At 43.1% G+C, this 18,467-nt stretch overlaps 2 protein-coding genes across 3 annotated transcripts; both read left to right on the top strand.

Annotated features, from left to right (window-relative positions):
* Positions 1-22: 22 nt before the first annotated feature.
* Positions 23-5,539, top strand: LOC115386885 (SUMO-conjugating enzyme UBC9-like). Its single transcript, XM_030089343.1, is given in 8 exon segments — positions 23-350; positions 627-712; positions 1,464-1,547; positions 1,889-1,961; positions 2,828-2,862; positions 2,864-2,938; positions 3,110-3,189; positions 4,274-5,539. Coding segments are annotated over 7 exon segments (477 nt in total). The 5' UTR covers positions 23-350; positions 627-646; the 3' UTR covers positions 4,338-5,539.
* Positions 5,540-10,789: 5,250 nt separating this feature from the next.
* On the top strand, positions 10,790-15,332 carry LOC115386873 (interleukin-2 receptor subunit beta-like). 2 transcript variants are annotated; one of them, XM_030089325.1, is made up of 10 exons: positions 10,790-10,910; positions 11,611-11,681; positions 11,789-11,921; positions 12,033-12,099; positions 12,288-12,381; positions 12,539-12,690; positions 12,821-13,004; positions 13,091-13,196; positions 13,282-13,360; positions 13,628-15,332. In XM_030089325.1, exons 1-10 carry the CDS (start codon positions 10,906-10,908, stop codon positions 14,357-14,359), a joined length of 1,623 nt encoding a protein of 540 aa, XP_029945185.1. In that variant the 5' UTR covers positions 10,790-10,905; the 3' UTR covers positions 14,360-15,332. The 2 variants fall into 2 exon arrangements, with proteins under 2 accessions (XP_029945185.1, XP_029945186.1); XM_030089326.1 differs by having other exon boundaries at positions 10,809-10,910; positions 11,564-11,681.
* Positions 15,333-18,467: the final 3,135 nt, after the last annotated feature.

Raw genomic sequence — 18,467 nt, 5'->3', positions numbered from 1 at the left:
TGAAGGTCCTCGTGAAATAAACAAATTGGGGTCCTTTCTTGCGAGAGGCTGGCTGTCGAGGTGTTTTTTGGAGTCACATTGTTACACACAACTGTGGTAAATATCACCAAATTCAACCACCATATTCCGAGCGGGCTGTTTGAGTAATGTTGATAAATAAGCGGTTCACGCGCCTCGGGCTTTTTTCCTTACTCGCCGGGTTGTTCGGGTTTTTTAATCGTCGAAGGGTGTGTTGTTTTTTTTTTCAGTCGCCGACATTACACGGTAACGTTAGCGCTAGCGAAGCTAACAAGCTAGCTTTGAAAACCCACAAAACACCCATTCTGATAGTCTGTGAAGTTAAAAACTTGGTAAGTTGATTGAAAAAACATAACTGAATACTTCCACTTGCTCATCGTTGGGTTAACTTACCTTCATGTCTGCCTTTATGAGTGTCATGTTCAGAGGTTTGCTGGGGCTCAGTCAATTAACTTCATCTTGATGTTTGAGCTCATATAATACTACCAGCCGAAATAATTCGATGTTTTAGCATCGTGTGTTGGTCTTACAGTAGAAATGGAATCAAGGAGATATATTTGAGGCGTGAATTAATCTGTTTTGGGCTGTTGTGTTTTTTTCCCCCACAGGGAGGCGTTGATGAGCAGCGATGTCTGGCATTGCTCTTAGCAGACTATCTCAGGAGCGCAAAGCCTGGAGGAAAGACCACCCGTTTGTAAGCAGCATGTTGCTCAATACTGTACAAAACCTACCTCCTGTTTGTTAAATGTCACTCTGCCTGCGACCTTAAGGCCTGTACCTTGACGGAAGTTCAACACACTCAGGGCATTTATATGTTTTCAAAATTAATCCAAAATTGACTATACTCAAATAAAATATATGATGCAAGGTTTGTTTTGAACCCAATAATCAATATGTACAATCTACTTTTACAGCTTGACGTGGTGTCAGGTGACAACGGAATGAGACTGCGTTAATGGCACTTCTTTATTTAGATACAATGCAATTCACAGTGCATTATGAGGAAATACATTAAAATAAGGCAATTAAGAATCCTAATCTGACTTGATTAACTTTATGAGCCTACTAACTCATCTATCAATATGTACTGATGACAGTGTTTCAGCTGCAAAGCAAATAGATTCATGTCTTATTAAGAGAAAATTCTCTTTAAATTATCAGTATAAAAACATGTGTGATGCACTCCATTCCCCCCCCATCTCTCTCCCATAAATATGCACTCGTTCACTTTTTTACATTTTACAGACCTAGAAAAAACATTAAATTTTGCCAAATTATTGTCATACTTAACAAACTGGAAATCCTGATTTGAATCCGATTAAATTCCAAATAAAATTATAATTTGGGAGAATGCAAGCACACTGTCATCAGTGCTTATGTGCTTCTGTCTCAACCTGGACTGAGCCTGGACAGCTGCTGGTTTGTGCTTCATGTAAACCTCACAGGGCTTTGTTGCTGTACCCACTAAGAATCCAGATGGAACCATGAATCTGATGAACTGGGAGTGCGCCATTCCCGGGAAGAAAGGAGTAAGTTACCATCTGCAGTTGAGAGACACATACAAAAAGACAAATCAAAGCTTTTTAATCCTAAGCTTGTATTTTTTTCATTATGTTCATCATAAGTAATAAAAGTAATCAATACTATCAGCATGACTTTAAAAAAACATCCAATATGAACATTTTTCCCTCTTTCCTTTTCAGACTTGTGCCTAATAGATTATCTCAGAAGAACGATCAGTTTTCTTTCCCTTTGTGTGACTGGCTCCAGATTAACATTTTCAAATTTATCTTGCTATCGTTCCTTACATTTAGGCTACCATTATGTTTGATTGAGCTCAATAAAGTGGTAATTTATACATTCTCATCAGACCTTGTGGGAGGGAGGACTCTACAAGCTCCGAATGCTCTTTAAAGATGACTACCCCTCCTCTCCACCTAAATGTAAGCACCGCCACTCCACAGGGTTTCATGTTCAAGAGCAAAAGTAGCAAGCAGCCGCCTACCAAAGAAAAAAAATGAAGGCTTGAAATCATACATGCAAATTTCAATGGTGAAACATTCCAGTATCGGTTGTCTGACTTTGAAGAATTTTGTGATACACAACCAGAGATGCTTGAAAACAAGTGTAGCGTGAGGTCCCAAGGATGGGAGGTACGAGTGTGACAATAGATGGCAATAGATAATTTCCTCTCCAAGTAACCCGACATATCAGTTTTCTACATATTATTCAAATTGTAAATATGCAACTTACTGAAATGACTGCAGAGAAACTCGGCTTCCTCTTAAGTTTTTGATCGTGTATTTGCTCGCAGGCATTTTGTGGCAAACTTCTCATGCTGTTTCTCACCACTGGGGTTTGTTTTGAGCTTTCGACTGTACTTTTGTGGCTGTCATCTGTCGACTCTCGCCGTACTGTTCGACTCCTGCGTAGGTGTGTGAAAGAGGTTAGTGGTGTTTGAGTCTGATGGGGCATGCAGCAGAATTCACAAGTCCATTTTTCAAGCAGAGTTTTTTTAGATTTCAAACACAATGGTTGAATTGAAGTAGCCTCTGTTTTCCTGTGCGCGCTCAGTTTGGTGGTTTGAAGTCGGTTTCCTTTGGGACTTTACCTTTTAAGGTTCACGCTGCTTTGTCGCTGTGCTTCAGGCTTCAGAGCCACGAAGGAAGCTTCACGTTTCTGTAAAACTTAAACAAAAGACAATCCTCTCAACAACGTTTATGTATAGTAATGATCTGTCAAATTGTGCCAGGTCACGTTGTTCCTGGCTCTCATGCACTGACTTCACGCTTAATCTTTTCCTCTTCAGGCAAGTTTGAGCCACCGATTTTTCACCCAAACGTTCTACCCATCAGGCACCGTGTGTCTGTCCATCCTGGAGGAGGACAAAGACTGGAGACCTGCCATCACTATCAAACAGGTCGACCACACACAGGCTGCTGGTCTCGCTCCTGTCAGCAGTAGAATCTCCAACTGTGGTCCTCGCTGTGACATTGTTTTGATTCGTGCGCACTGAGTGGGAGTTACAGCAGTGAAATTACCACGTTGTTTTGAACTAAACACAGACCTGAAACCTACACTCTGCTTTCAGATCCTGCTGGGTGTCCAGGAGCTGCTGAATGAGCCCAACATTCAAGATCCAGCACAAGCAGAGGCTTACACAATTTACTGGTGAGTCCTTCCAGAGAAACTCAGAGAGACCAAACTTGTACTGTCATGTCCTGTAAGGGGACTTTTCCCTCGTTACATGGACAGTATTCAAAGAATTATGACTGAGCTGATCCGTACACACTGATTTTATTCTATAAAGGCTTTCACCAGAGCCAGAAAGACACAGACTGGTGTCAAATTACAGATGATGTTGGTCATCTTTAACATTTAGGTTTTTCTAAAAAAAATAATAATATAATTAATACCAATTAAAGGTTCTTAGTGTCTTTTTTTTTTTGAGTTGAAAATGTTTTTATTAGTCCCACAGAGGGAAATTTACGACGTCACAGCAGCAAAGTGACAGCAAAGCAAGAAAATATAGAGGATATAAGTGCAATTTAAGTGTTTTGAAACTTTAATAGTGACATTTGGTCCTTCTGAAAACAGTGAAATGTGACAATAATACTACATACAACTACTTTGGATTTTTCAGGGCTTGTAAGTTGAAAAATAAAGTGCACTAAAAAAAAAAATACTTTGTATTCTACCTTTTTAATATTTTGCGTAGATTATAGATATTAGGGTCCTGGTCCAGCCCTGTTTCCACTCGCTGCTTGAGGTCCTCCAACCAAAACTTGTTAATGGTTCCCCGCACATGTTTCAAACTCGAGGGGATAGGTCATTTAAGGCAGTGGCACCGCGTCTTTGGAATGAGCTTCCCTGCTCGCTCAGGTCTCTGGACAATGTTGATTCTTTTAAAAAGCAGCTAAAGACCTTTTTCTTTGAACAAGCCTTTTAGCCTGTATAGTACTGTTTTTATCTTGTATATCTATTTGTTTTCTGGCCTGCATGGTACTGTTTTATCTTGCATATTTGTTATTTTAGTGATTGTATTTTGCATTTTCTATTTTGTACGGATTATTTTTATGTGAAGCACTTTGTGACCCTGGTCTGGGAAAAGTGCTATACAAATAAAGCTTACTTACTTACTTAGTTATGATGTGTGAAGCTTGAGTAATATCTGAAAATCGAATGTTTCAGCTCCTCCAGGTGTTACGCTCAGTGTGCTCACAGTGTCCTCTCGGTTTTGCTCTCCCTCTTTCAGTCAAAACAGGATGGACTACGAGAAGCGAGTACGGGCACAGGCCAAGAAGTTTGCCCCGTCGTAAAGCCTCGCGGCGCCCGGCCTGAACTGAGAGGTTTCAAACAGGAGGCAGGCAGCACCTGAAGGACCACTCCCACAACAATCCGGTTTTGAGTATTATTACACTATTACACAGGCGTCAAGTGGACCTGTTTTACTTTCTTCCTATTATTATATTATTTTTTTTAAACATTAAAAGTTCAGTAAGATCGTAATTTTACCTGTCTTCAAAAAAAAAAATAAGAAAAAAGAAATGATGCACCTCGAGTGCACAGCTAATGATCCTAGAACTCTGCTGTTAGTATGACTCCTGTATCTCTTGTATAATCCATCTCTCCAGTTTACCATGAGTGCAGAGCTTCCATGCCTCCATTCAAGCTATGAACCGTGCTAATGTATCGACCCAGCTGTAGAAATACGATTCTGTGTCCAAAAACACTCTTTGTAACGTTCAGTCAGCATCAGCGGAGAACAATTGAACTTTTAGCGAGTTTTTTTTTTTAATAAACCGTCAAACACCCAGAAGTATTGTAGATAGCGTTTTCATGAATGTGGACGTGAGGCAGTCGAGGAGCGCTCCCGGCCCGCCGCCGTCCCGCTTTATCGCGCTCGCATCTCGTCTGAGCATCAAGAAAAAGCCCTCAAAAAGCGTCGAGGTTTTCCCACACAGAAGACAATCCCGACACTGGCGAACGCCCGGCTTCCGCTTCTTCCACGGAGTTTATTTCAACTTTTATTGCAGTGAAACCGAGACGCCGCGACTTGATTCAGCTCCAAATTCCAGCTAATTGTCACTTAAACGTTTGCACATTCAGCATCAGAATGACTTCTTCCAAGACGCAATAAGACTGTAGAGAAGTCGCTTAGTAAAATTAGTTTAAAAAAAACAAAAAAAAAACCCTGTTGGCGTGTTATTGATTTTGGCACTATTCATTCGGGTTGTTTTCTCCCACCTGCTTACAAAGTGAGAAATTGGAAATGACTTATCAACCAGCAACGATGACAGATGAAAGTGCAGTTGAGCGTCAGCAAAGATCTGATCTTTATCTTTTTCTTTCCTTTCTGTTATTTTTTTTTTTTTTTTTTTTTTTTTTTTTTTTTTTTTGCCTCTGAATAGACGAGTGCATGTACATAATATAAATAATGGAAAGTTGTGGAAGTTATGTTTTATATTGTTTTAGCCAGTTGACATTTGTGTGTGGTATAACAAAAGACAAGGAATTGCATAAAATTGTGAAATAAAGTGAAATTTTAAAATGGCACGCAGTGATTTTGGTGTGTTTCTTACTGTGTGGGATCGAATGGACTGAACAGGTTAGAATGGCAAGACTGGTGAGTAACAAGATGCAGTTATGACTCAAAAATGAAATCAAATGAGTGTAAAGTGTAAAAAAAAAAATCAGTTTTCAAGGATTAATTTGGCAAAATAGTTTCTATGTGTCCTTGTCTAAAACCAATATCTTATTTCATTTCTTTACAATGTGTTTGTGTATTTCTGATGCTGTTAAGTGACATTTTGCATTTAGTCAGAAAAAAATGAACCCATGAGATCTGCAGATAACTCCTACACCAGATCAGGATGCCGAGAAAACCGACAGCTTCCACTGAGACCACGATATAAATCTGTAAAATCTTTGCCAGATTAACTTTTAGCAGCAGATGACTTGTTCTATTTCCTCCTCTAATCCAGAACCATGCGCATCCCCCAGGGTTGTGGGGTCAATTTCTGAAGCTCATCCCACAAATGCACGTTGATTCAGAACAAGCGCCTCTGATTGTTTCTCTTATCTTTCGCTCGCCACATTTTCTTTTGCACGCCACAGTGCCGCCTGACATTTACTTGCAAATGTCACAGCTTTGGCCTATTTTCCCTTCTCTTGCCCTCCGGTGAAACCTGATGTAATGCTCTCAGGTGTCTTGCATGACATTTCTTAGAAATGCAACACCTTTCGTCGCTGCTCGCCTCGCCAGCGGTTCGTCACCTCGGTATGGTCTTGCCCGTGCGAGAAGGCGCAGACCTGGCAAAGCCCCAGGTGAGAAGTCAGCGGTTTTGTTTTGGATTTTTGTTTTATTTAGGCCGTGTGTATGATTAATGTGTTAGTCCTGCTGACCCTCGGTTCTGGGGAAATGTGTTGAATCGTAGGTGAGGTTGGTAGAAGCGCCGGTGGTGACGCCTCCATGTGCTGATCCTGGATCAGACCCCCGGCCTCACAGCTACCACAGCCTCAGTCACTGCCTGCGCGCCAACGTGTTTCCAGGTCTGTGTGTTTAAAAAAAATCCATACTAACACAACTGTAGCTCAGTCCTGCTGAATTATTCATGTGTGTGAATGTTGCCGTGTCTCCTCCAAACGCATCAACGCTCGTCTATTTTGTCTTGCTGTGCAGGTGCGCCGTCCAGGTGGATCTCAGAGAGCAGGGACTCGTACACCAGACACCCCCTGACCCCCGCTGACCCCCAGGTTTGGTTCGGCCACAGAACAGATGATGTGGGTCGGTATCCTGGCTCCTGTTCCTCTCTCTCTCTCTCTCTCTCTCTTTCGGTCGACATGTCGACCTTGTCTATAGAACTGTGTGACTCTGTCAGAAATGGGAAGCGGTGAGCAGCCTGCCCTCGTTCCCAGGCCAAGCATGATCGCTTCTATACTCAGGTGAACTGTCATCTGTGTTTGTCACAGGTGTTGTGGCTGAACAGTACACTTTTTTTCTCTCTCTTTACATCTCTCTCACCATCACACATTCTTCTTTTTTTTGTGTGTGTGTGTTTCTGAAGGGATTGTTAGATTATTACTTGCAGGAATTTCTGCTTATCGCTCCAAACAGCTGCACGGCAGCAAACAGCTACTTTCAAGGTCATTTCTCCGGAGCCCTCCTCCGTCTGATCCCGTCTGTTTCTGGAAGTTTATCAAAAAGTTGAGTTCATACTTTTTGCGAACCTTGAACATCAGGACAACACAGCTTGTTGTATTCAAGACATCTTATAGTGATTAATCATTTAACTGTTTCAGCTGCAGGATTTACCCTTGTAGCTGTTTCGGGCATCTTGCTTGTTTTTTTGTTTTTTTCATTTCACTCTTTGTTGTAATTTTAGCTAATTATTTAGCTAATTTACAGATTTTAGCTGCTTTCATCACTGTAACTGGTTCAACCATTTTATTTGTCACAGTTCGATTCTTTTCGTCATTTTGCTTGCCTTTCCTCCCAGTTTTTCATGTAGTTTCATGTGTTTCATCTATTTTAACCATTCCATCAGTTTGACCTGTTTTGGTTATTTTATATTGTTTTAGTAAACCTCACTGATGTGCAGCCAAGGGAACATAACATTGTTATTTGTTAATCCTGCCAGCAGCCTGGCCGTTCCGGCGGTCGCTGAAATGACTGACTCGCTCCTGTGTGATGTGAAAATTCCCATCATGCTCGCTCTTTGATTAGTATCTACTGTCAGGATTAACCTGCGTTTGCTCAGAGTTTCGCTAAAATATCACACTTTGGTTCATTTGGTCTCACGTAGGAAGATTATTTGATGCGTCAGAAAAAAGCAGTCGAGCCTCGCTCAGACATCTCCTCTGTCTCTGCTGTCGACTTTCAGTCCAGTGGACGGAGAAAAAACATCACAAACCAGAAGCTGAAGAAGCTGCTGACGGGAATGGAAAAAAGATGGCCGCAAAATGAGGTCCTGCTTCCTACTCTCTCACCACAACACACAGCTGCACCTCAGTGATTCACACTCTGAGTTTTGAGGAGACGCAGCTGCTTGTTGCTGCCCAGCGTCCCGTCGCTGTTTATGTCCACACAAACAAAACAAGCCGATGATTATTAAAGAAGATTATTGGTTGGATAGAAGGTGTCCTGTGATATTTGGTTCAGGCCTAAACCAAGATGTCATCAACTACACCGATCTCTTTGTATGTGTGCTTGTGTGATATATAAATCAAAAATAAAGTCAGATTTTCCTTGTCTTGAAAGCCCCTGGTGATGAGATGTTGAGAGGAGGAGGAGAGCGGCAGCAGTCGCAGCTGAACTCTCTGCTTTCTGCGAAGTGTAAACCTGGTAGAATGAAGGCGGTTTCAACTGAAACCACTGAAACTTGCTTTTTTGTCAGAAGCTCCTGCCTCTCCTGTCAAGTCGACCCTACGTGACGAGTATCTGTCGCAGCGATCGGATCCGCTCCTCACCGCGCAGACAGAGACGGGCTGAGGGAGAATCGTTTGAAGTCTCTGACGATGCAGAAACCGTCAGAATCCGGCTGAGTGGGACTGCTGGGACCGCTGGCCGACGACAGCTCCCGTTAATATGCAAATCGGAGTCCTGATTTCCTCATATCCCCACTTCTTTACTTGCAGCTGTTGTTACAGCTGCGGACTCTTTTTGGGGGCGTTTCTTATGTGTTGGGCTGCTTTGCTCATTGTACTTGTAAGAATAAGTTGTAGAAATCATGGGACCACCCGGGGGTCTGCATGTAGCCTTTCAGGCCACCGCATGTTCCAACCAATGCTTCTTGTCAAGCGGTTTGAACTGAATCACCTTATTTGGCAGCCTTGGACATCACAGGAAGCCGTTCTTAGTCAGCTTGCTTACAGGAATTGTATATTTTTAGGGTTCGCTTCTCCAAATGCATGTCATAGTAACCTGCCTCACTCAGACTGTCCAGCACCCCTCTTTACTCGAACCGCTCCTGCCGCGGTCTCCCAAGAACAGCCATTACTGTAGAATAAGCGGCGAGTTCTTCTTCTTGCAGCAGTAGAGTGCATCCTCCCTTGTTTTTTTTCTCACCTCCTCCCTGCTGTCCTCTGCGGTGCGTCGAAGGTTTTATTGTGACTTGCCGTGTACAAACATCGCTCTGGTCTGCCTGGTAGAGCTTCCCACCACAAGCACGACCATCGAGCATCCTCTCCTCCCCCGACACCTCCACCTCTCGCTGACACCGGGCCCAGAAGGAGCAGCAGACACTGCAGCTCTGAGCCCACGCAGCAGACATCCACACTCGGTGTTCAAACAGCTCGGCTCCACATGTCAGGGTGTCTGCTTGTCTGAAGGCTGATGCAGCTCCGGCGTGTTGCGAAATCAGCTGAACTTTGAGACTTTTTTTTCCCCCCCCTCCAAAAAAAACTTTGTCTGATTGCAGCTAGATGTAATCGGACACATGTTGGTATTCAAGAGGTTTTATTTAAAAAGGGAAGAAAAAAACTCACTAGCTAACTGGAAAATGGGCAGAAATTTTTGGTCATGATAAGCTTGTATTTGTTCAAAATTAAAAAAAAAAACATTCATTCATTTATCAAGATTTGAGAATGATTGGCTGAAACTAAATGATGTGAGCTCTATTTCTTTTCTCACTGTTCAGTCAGGTCGTGTTACGTTCTCTTCTTAAAAATGGAGACTAACAAATCAAACAAAGAGCGACGAGGGCAGAAAGTGGCCATGAGGATGATAGGTTAAATTCATTGCTGTGCGCAAACACAAAACACAAAACAATACAGAAAGCTTCACCTCAGTGGAGAGGAGGAGGGGATGTGGCAGTTTTGCCACATCAATGAAAATAATATCAAAACACAACAGTCATGCTTGAAAAACACCAGTCAAATCAGATGGTTTACTTGCTAAATTACATTACAGTGTAATGTAAGAAGAATATGCTGAAAACATCTGATCCAACTTTATTCTTTAACTTAAATGACCCTCCATGAGGCTTTACGTCTCTGGTTACACTGCAGCCTTCGTCCACCACATGATGCTGGATGAACTTTAGGCTCGGTCTGAGGACGATCTCATTCTCAAATATCCAGAGTCCAGACCTTGGTTCAGTTGACGAAGGTTTCTAAACACACCAGAGCAGCCTGAAGGTTTCATGGTGTGAAAATCAGGCTGCCGTTTCACCTCTCAACCTCTTCCCTCTTTAGAGACTCTTGAGTTTATCTGCAGTGGTTGCGGCTACAACGGCAGCGGTTTTGACGCCGTACGTATTTGTTTGAGTGCGCGAGAGTGTTTTGTATTCTCAACAGCCCCTTCCAGTTTGTGAATCTGCTGGCATTAGCTCGTCTCTTTAATCCTCTGACTCTGTTTGCCTTGAGCTGGGTTTCACTAACGTGAAACCACTTCATAGGCCGGGGTGCCGGTTTCTCTTTGTTTTGTTTTTTTTGCGAGCCACTTCACGTCAAGATTGAAACAGGATGCGGTGTTGCCTTGTATTTCTTGTTTTCACTACAATTTTTTATTACCTGATGAGATGCGGCAGGGCTCAGGTAGGAGGAGGAGGAGGAGGAGGTGGAGGAGGTCCTCTGCTGCTCTAAAAACCCCACCCCCTCCTTCCTCCCGGCCCATCCTCTCTCACTATCACTCACCGCTCTTATGAAGCTTCCTGTAAAGCCCTGAACGCGAGATGTGGTTACAAGTGGAAAATGTCACTGGGCACTAAAAAAAGATGAAAGAAGGGTGAGAATGAAGAGGTGGAGGGGTGAGTGACGGGTGGGGGTGGGGGGGGTGGGGGTGTACAAGACTGAAGTAGTGATGAGCAGAAGACAGAACTGGAGGAGATCTTCACCAGGAGAAGACGAGATGCGCTTCCTCTGCATGACCACCTGTCAACAAGCCTCATGAGGTACTGCTTTGATCGAACGACTCCTGAGGTTTAGATAACAACACCGTTGGGACTTATCAGTCGTTAAGGTTTTCCTCATTTTGTTCCATTTCACTGGAAAAGCTCATCATTGTTCTGACAAGAGTTGCTTCTGTGCGTTAAAAGTGATTGGCACTCATGTTTTCAAAGCGTTTTTCAGACGGAATAAGAAAGCGAGTGACTCAGCGGGGCAAAAACCAAGAGCAGCTTATTGGAACGATGAAGCTTTTTAGGTCACGTCTTCGCAGCTTGTCCTGAGTTCTCGCATTCAGTGCTGTTCTACTGTTCTGTCTCCCCCAGAAAAACACTGTTTTCCAAAAAAAATTCAAAACTTTAAGATATTTCTATATGTGACATTCAAGTCAATTAAGCAGGACTGCTGTATTTGCAGTGCGCTGACAGGAAGCGCCTGCTCGAATATGCTCTTCTCTACGGCGTTATGAGTCAGGTTTCATTTGCTCTTGTTAGACCTCGCTCGACGGGGAACTCAAGTCCGATCAAAAGCACGAAGGCTCATGATGAATTTCGATGCAGTTTCAACTTCCATGTTTCAGTCATGAGTTTCAAGAACTCTTTCAAACACTTGTAGCAGTTGTAACTTTAGATCTTTTACTGCTTTTGTTCTGTTATTTCAGAATCTTTGCACTGTGTGTGGAATATAAGCCGTGCTCTCTGCTTGCAGTCAGATCATGGAGAAGCTCTTACCCATCCTGGCGGCTCTGATTTCAGCGCATGGCGTCCGCTCCCACAGAGGTTCCCACAGTTTGATCGCACCAAAGCAAAATAAACTCAGATCCCAACTTTCCAAGCTGATCTTTATTTCTGTTCTTTTTTTTTTTTAAACTTGTCCACCATTGAAGGTCTCCTCTGTACGAACGACTTCTTGAGAAGCGTCAGCTGCTTGTGGAACGGCTCTGCGCTGGATCCCAGCGCGGACTGCTGGATCTCGGGCGTGAAGAAAGTGTTTGTCGATTTCGAACCTGAAATGATCACGTAAGACATCAGGATCACCGTACTCGCTACTGCTCGGCTTAAACGAAAAAGCTTTCTGTTCATCCAGATTGATTAAATTATAACATTTTGTGTGTTATTGTTTTCGTTCAGCCAGAGCTGCCTCCTGAAACACCATGAAAATTCTCTTCCGGGCTGCAGTTTTGCTTTTCAAAATCAAGTAAGAGACATTACTATTTTTCTTCATCATGTATTTTTCCATTTGGATTTATTTACATACATGATCAATCGCGTAAAGCACTCAAGAGGTGTGAAAATGCCGTGTGCATGGAATCCGCTTACCGTTTACTACTAGATGACTGCTAACCACTGCATCTTCATCCGGTCTCGTTTAATCGATCCCTGCAGGAGTTCTCGGGGTCGGAGGTGATGCCGAACATCAGCATGAGGTGCGACGGCACTTTGGTGGAGACGATTCAGAGCTATAAGCTGAGAAATCACAGTGAGTGAGACCAGCTCGTTCAGAACCGTTTTAAAATGCTTTTCAAATCATTCGTTCTAAATTAGAATGTAATTTGTCTCAGACTTTGTATCTTAGACTTTGTGTGTGTGTGTGTGTGTGTGTGTGTGTGTGTGTGTGTGTGTGTGTGTGTACACAGTTAAAATGCATCCTCCAGGCGCTCCTCACGTCAATAGCACTGCCAACGCAACTTGGATATCTTGGAGTCTCGGTCCCGACGTCTCAAAGTATCTGATTCGTTCTGGCGTTGGATTTCAAGTTCAGCTTAAAAAGAAGGGCCAAACCTGGGAGGTGAGTTTTCGTGCAAGCAAATCCAGGAGAATTTTTTGAGGAATGCCACAGGCATGAGCTGAATTCGTTCCTCTGAGATATTACTCTGCAGACCAGTGTTATCATTGTTTTTACGTTTACTTGTCAACAGGAGGCCAGCCCGTTGTACACTGAGCAGCTGGAGCCAGTGATCCTCGTGGAGAAGCTGGAGGGCCGGGTGGAGCTCCGGGTGAGGGCCAGACCCCTCCGCAGGACCCCCAGCCAGTGGAGCGAGTGGAGCCCCACGGCGTCCTGGACGGGCGCTTCAGACCAGCCGGAGGCGCCGGGAAGCGAAGGTAGACGCAGGAAAATGCGTTTGCTGCCTTCAAGCAGATGTCCGTGTCAAATATTTGCATTTTACAGTTTTGTCTCTTGGTTCCAGAGTGGTGGCTGCGTCAGACAGCAGTGCTGTCCGTGGGACTGCTGCTCCCCTTGTGTCTCATTATTTCTGCACTACTGATAATTTACAGAAGTTATAAGACCAGGGGGTGAGTGTTATTTCTGTGTTGTGTGTGTGTGTGTGTGTGTGTGTTTGTTTGTATAGCCCGTCATGACTCGCCCGTGTTGTTTCAGGCTCCTCAAAAAGAAGCCGATCCCGAACCCTTCGGAGTACTTCTGCACGCTGCACTCTGTCCACGGAGGGAATCTGAAGGTAGAGACGCGGCTCTCCCTCGACTCTGGAGCTCTTAGCACAACGTGCTCCGCTTTGCTGGCTGAGGGTTTCAGAGTCTGTCGATTTTACCACAAAACTTCACCAAATGTGTCATCTGACTTTCATCACATGTACACACACTAGTTCACATGTAATAATCTTTTCTAATATGACTGAGAAACTGTATTTCTGGTGTGTTGTGGGGTGAAACGGTAGGGAATCTCTGCTCCAGTCTGATCGCCGCCTCTGTTCTGCTCTGTCCCTCAGTCTTGGCTGAATCCTCTGTCGGATTCCGGCTCCTTCTTCACGTCGCAGCCATGCGAGCAGATCTCTCCGGTGGTGCTGTGTGAAAGCTGGGATGGCGTCCCCTCTGCTCCCCCCGCCGCCTCCAGCTCCACCAGCGCCCTGCTTCACTTCCAGAACCGCCGCTCCGACGGCTCCCAGACCAGCGGGGCCGTCGACGACTCGTCCTCCTCGTCCTGCTTCTCCAACATCGGATACTTCATGTCCAGCTCCTCCGGCGGCTCCGATCACGCCAACTCCAACCTGGCCTACTTCACCTATCAGGACGACCCCTGCGCCCTTCAGCCCTTCCTCTTCCCGTCGCTCGCCCCCTGGACGACGTACGAGAGCCTGAAGAAGGAGCCGCACAGCCCAGACTCCGGCTTCTGCATCGGGAAGGAAGACGAGCTGGACATCGACCTCGATGTAGAAGACGATCTGGACGATCTGAGCTCACACCTTCTGACCCTCCCTCTGCAGCTCCCGTTCCAGATTTGCCCCCTGACCTCTCCCCCGGGTCCTCCTCACCCTGTCAGCGTCGCGCCGGTTTCCCCCGACGTCCAGCCGGCGGACGTCGTCGCCACGGTTGCCAGCAGCGGCGGCAGCGGCAGCCCCGGGGCCATGTGCAGGTCCTCCTCCATGCCGGCGGAGTCCTGCAGAACCGGCTACGTAACGCTGAAAGAGCTGCAGACGACGTTCAGCAACAAATCCATCTGAGCCAACGATCACGCCGTTACACTTCCCATTCTGATCAGCAGACCAGCGTTTTTACTTTATAACGTTACCAGATGTTCGGGTAACTCAGGATCCTGGCTGCTATGAGTACATTACTAATATTTCTATGAGGCTGGTGTCAAATTACAAGAGCACTGTGCTATATTTCGGCTTGAAGAGACAGGGGATCAAAATAAACAGCATGACTGAAACAATCTAAAGTGTAATCACAGAATTCAACAGCATTAATTCAGAGCTCATTAACAGCAACAACTCCTGTTAACAGTAAGAATAATGACTTTAGTCCTTCTGGTTTTTTGTGCCGATTGTTGTCGTACTCAGGCGGATCATCATTACAAGCAGTGATCATGTAGAAATAGCTCATGGGGACCACGGCTTGTAGATTAAGATGCGACACGGAGCGTCGATGGTCGGGTTTTAGTCGATATAAAATGCAAAGACGCAGATTCACAGGCAGTGTGAGGGGCCGCTGGAGCCTTCATCATCTCAGGTTTACTATATTTACAAGTATCATACCTCCTCAATAACTTCTAACGTGCACTTCAAACTATCCACGCATCATTTTGCTTGACTTTATCCGCGTTTGTGTTGACTATATATATATATATACATACATAGCAAAGTGGGAATTACTTTAACAAGACTGCAACTCTGTTACGAACAGCTGTCTTTTCAAGAGCAGCTCCGAACTACTTTAACTACGTTCTGTTACAGATATTTAGTTGTGAACGCTCGTGCTGAAAATCAGTTAAAGTGCTTGGATTTTCTAAGTAGCTCTGTTACCATGGAAATAACCTGTAGTTGTGATTGTGCGTGTGTGTGTGTGTGTGTGTGTGTGTGTGTGTGTGTGTGTGTGTGTGTGTGTCATCAAATGTTCATGATAAAATGTAATCACCCGCTTTATCCACACAGACTGCATTGTAGTGTAAAAATAGTGAATACGTACATAACAATCCAGTATAACCTGTAAAGAAAGTGTCAATTTTTTATCTTTTTTTCTTCTTATATATTTCTCAAAACAGACCTTCATCTTATTCCATTCAGACAGTTAATCTTCCAGTGTTTAATCCCATATTTTCGCTTTATCGGACATAACCTGAACTCTTTCCTGCCTTTTGTTTTTGCTGCTTTACTCATATTAACTCATTCTTTCAAATCTAAATGACAATATTTCGGCTGGAGGGGATAATTATCACAGGTAAGATTTGAAAAACAGAGAAATATTGAATAATGAACTTGATTTTTTTCAGGTCTTATTGAATATAATTCTCCAAAGAAGCTACAATTAGAGAAGTTTATCTAAAGCACAGTATAGTTTTCAGACAGATTTGCCTTTAAACTCTTGATTGTTGATGAACCTTGTCTGTAGAGAGACCAAAAATAAAACAAGATCAATAAAAACCTTTGGTAGAACTGACTTCCTGTGTCGCTGTGGTGCGAGGGCTGAGGTGTGTCTGGGCGTGCGCGCGCGTGTGTGTGTGTGTGTGTGTGTGTGTGCGCACGCGCATGTTTACATGTCCTGTCAGCTGGTCCCGGTGGTGTGTGTGTGAGAGAGAGCGAGCGTGTGTATTAAGAGTGTGGTTTGACATTTAACTATGACACAACCTGCAACATCCGCTCACCTCACAGAGAACTGACGTTACTGAGCTGCCTCCTCATTGCACAACAGTCCCACCTGCCTGCCTTGTTTTAATCAGATACACACACACACGCATTCACGCACACAGTTATATCTTCATTCTTACATATGTTAACAGTTCCTGATTGCATTATATACAGTAATATCTGTGATGAAGCAAGAAGCTTATTCAGTCCTCACAACATGAACTCTGTGTCAAAACAAGAAAAGAAACCAGTAAAGCAGATAAATGTTCTGAGATTAGAACACAACAGAACCTACTTTAATAATCCTAGAGGAAAATTCAATATATTCAATGAATATTTCTATGTTTAGGTTGAGGAGCCTTGTTTTTACTGCTGGATTTGATTCAAAGTTAATTTGTGTATTTCACTCAGATTTTCTATGTTCTCTGTGTGCTTTTGTCATTTTTCTCCATAACGTCTCGCAATCTGGAGACATGCATGCTGGGTAATTTGTTAAATCTAAAATAGACACATTAGATGTGTGTCTTGTCCATGCATTTGTAGCTTATATAGATTAACATTCTCATCAAACACTGGCATGAATAATTAGCGTTGTTCTGTTGGAGTCCATGAAGATTTTCAAACAAAGATGGAAAATAAAGTGAAGAAACACTGATGCACTATTTTACACCACCACTAGATGACATGAGAAAACTGTAAAGAAGTCACTTTGCCTTCTTTTCAAGTTTTACAAAAACATTCATCCTGACACTTCTCCTTGTTCCATGATTCAATGATGCAATGAAAAATACCTGCCTGCAAATGAATCAGGAGATCATTTAACTGTCAACATGACAGAAGTCTGAAAAAACTTTTAAGTGAGTCGGTCAAGATGTTCAGAACAACTTGGTGTTATGTGGGGGTTCGGGTGGGAATCGAACCGGATTCCTCTGAAACTGAACAATCAGCTCTGTTAACCTCTCATGTATTCTGATGGGACGGCCATAATCATTCTTTCTACACTTTATATCTACATATTCATATTATATATATGTACATTTTGTCCATCTGGGTTTTTTTTTCTGATGCATAAAGTGAGCAGCGCCTGCGATTTATCTATAATGACAATAAAGTTATTTGATTCTATTTTATTCAGAATAATAAACTTCTCAGTCTGTTCACACTCCAAAAATATGTTTGAGATTAATTAGTAATTGGATTTCTTCCCTCAAAATGATCAACACTGCAAAGTAAAACCACAAAGATAGAAAACTCTAAGATAAGATAAGATAAGATAAGATAAGATAAGATAAGATAAGATAAGATAAGATAAGATAAGATAAGATAAGATAAGAAAAGAAGATAATTTCTCTGTGTTGTAGAAATCCAATGTTTTCAGCACATACTGGTATATACATAAAAAATTAACATTTGCAAGTCTAAGAATAAAAATATACATAAAAATAAAAATGCACTTATGATGATGTAGAAAAATTAAAAATAAAAAACTTGAAATTGAAGGTGTTTGACCTGGCCTGACTCAGGTCGAGCGTTTACCTTGATGCTTTTTGGACATTCTTGAATTGTCTCTGCTTTTTTGCCGTCAATCACTCAGCAGTCTTCAATCTGTCTTTGCAGGAAAAAGGAGAGAACAAACCGAATGAGACGTTCTGCTGAAAAACCACACGCCGCCTCGCTTCCCTTCACACGCCGTTTGATGAACACCTCATCTGAGCACGGAGGAAGTCAGAATATAGCCCGATATTTCAGTAGCAGCCTCAGGAAAAATATTTGTTTGAAGATGAAACGCCATGCAAATCACCAAATTACCACAATCTTCATCTAGGAAGAGAACAAATAACATTAAAGAGCAGAGTCATTCTTGAAAATTCAAGTCACTGGAAAGAGTTTTTAAAATATAGAATTAAAAAAAATTTTATACAAACTATCTGCATTTTTAAACATCCTCTTGTGTCAGTCATTGTATCTATTTCTTTTTTTACCCATATTCTTTTATTTTCCTTGAAATGTTTTTTTTCTCCTCTCTTTTTTTTTTTTTTTTTTTTATGAAACCCACATGTGAACAAGAAGAACATGCAAACTCCTGGGGTGAGAGATACAATTGCACCAAACCCAGAGTGTTTGATTTCTCGTGTGAGAGTCATTTGCAGAGCAGGGTTTGTTTTGGATTGGACCCGCAGGGAGATGAGGGGACGTGAGGTCGAGCCGAGCCTGAGTTTCACCCTCTTTCCAGGGAATGAAAACAGAGTCCGCTGCCGTCAGGAGGAAGAGACGACGCAGCAGCTGCCCCGGCTCCGTCAGGGGTCAAATATGTTCTCAAGAACTCAGATCTGAACAAACACTTGAGCTTTAAGAGCTTCAAGACAAACAGGCCTCCACTGTGAGCAGTGGTCTTCTCATTGTGTGTCGCTGGGCTTTAAAAACGCAGGTTTGATGCAGAATATCGAGAATAAACCCTCTCACCCCGTCTTTGTTTTTTCACTGA

The sequence above is a fragment of the Salarias fasciatus genome, chromosome 4 (assembly GCF_902148845.1).
Source record: "Salarias fasciatus chromosome 4, fSalaFa1.1, whole genome shotgun sequence".
NCBI lineage: Eukaryota > Metazoa > Chordata > Actinopteri > Blenniiformes > Blenniidae > Salarias > Salarias fasciatus.
This window is presented reverse-complemented; position numbering and strand designations above follow the sequence as displayed.

What these genes read in the sequence shown, in the direction of transcription:
- LOC115386873 (XM_030089325.1), top strand. An exon ending in GGAGGCGCCGGGAAGCGAAG is followed by an intron (nt 13,005 to 13,090) that starts GTAGACGCAGGA and finishes TCTTGGTTCCAG; the next exon opens with AGTGGTGGCTGCGTCAGACA. An exon ending in AGAAGTTATAAGACCAGGGG is followed by an intron (nt 13,197 to 13,281) that starts GTGAGTGTTATT and finishes GTGTTGTTTCAG; the next exon opens with GCTCCTCAAAAAGAAGCCGA.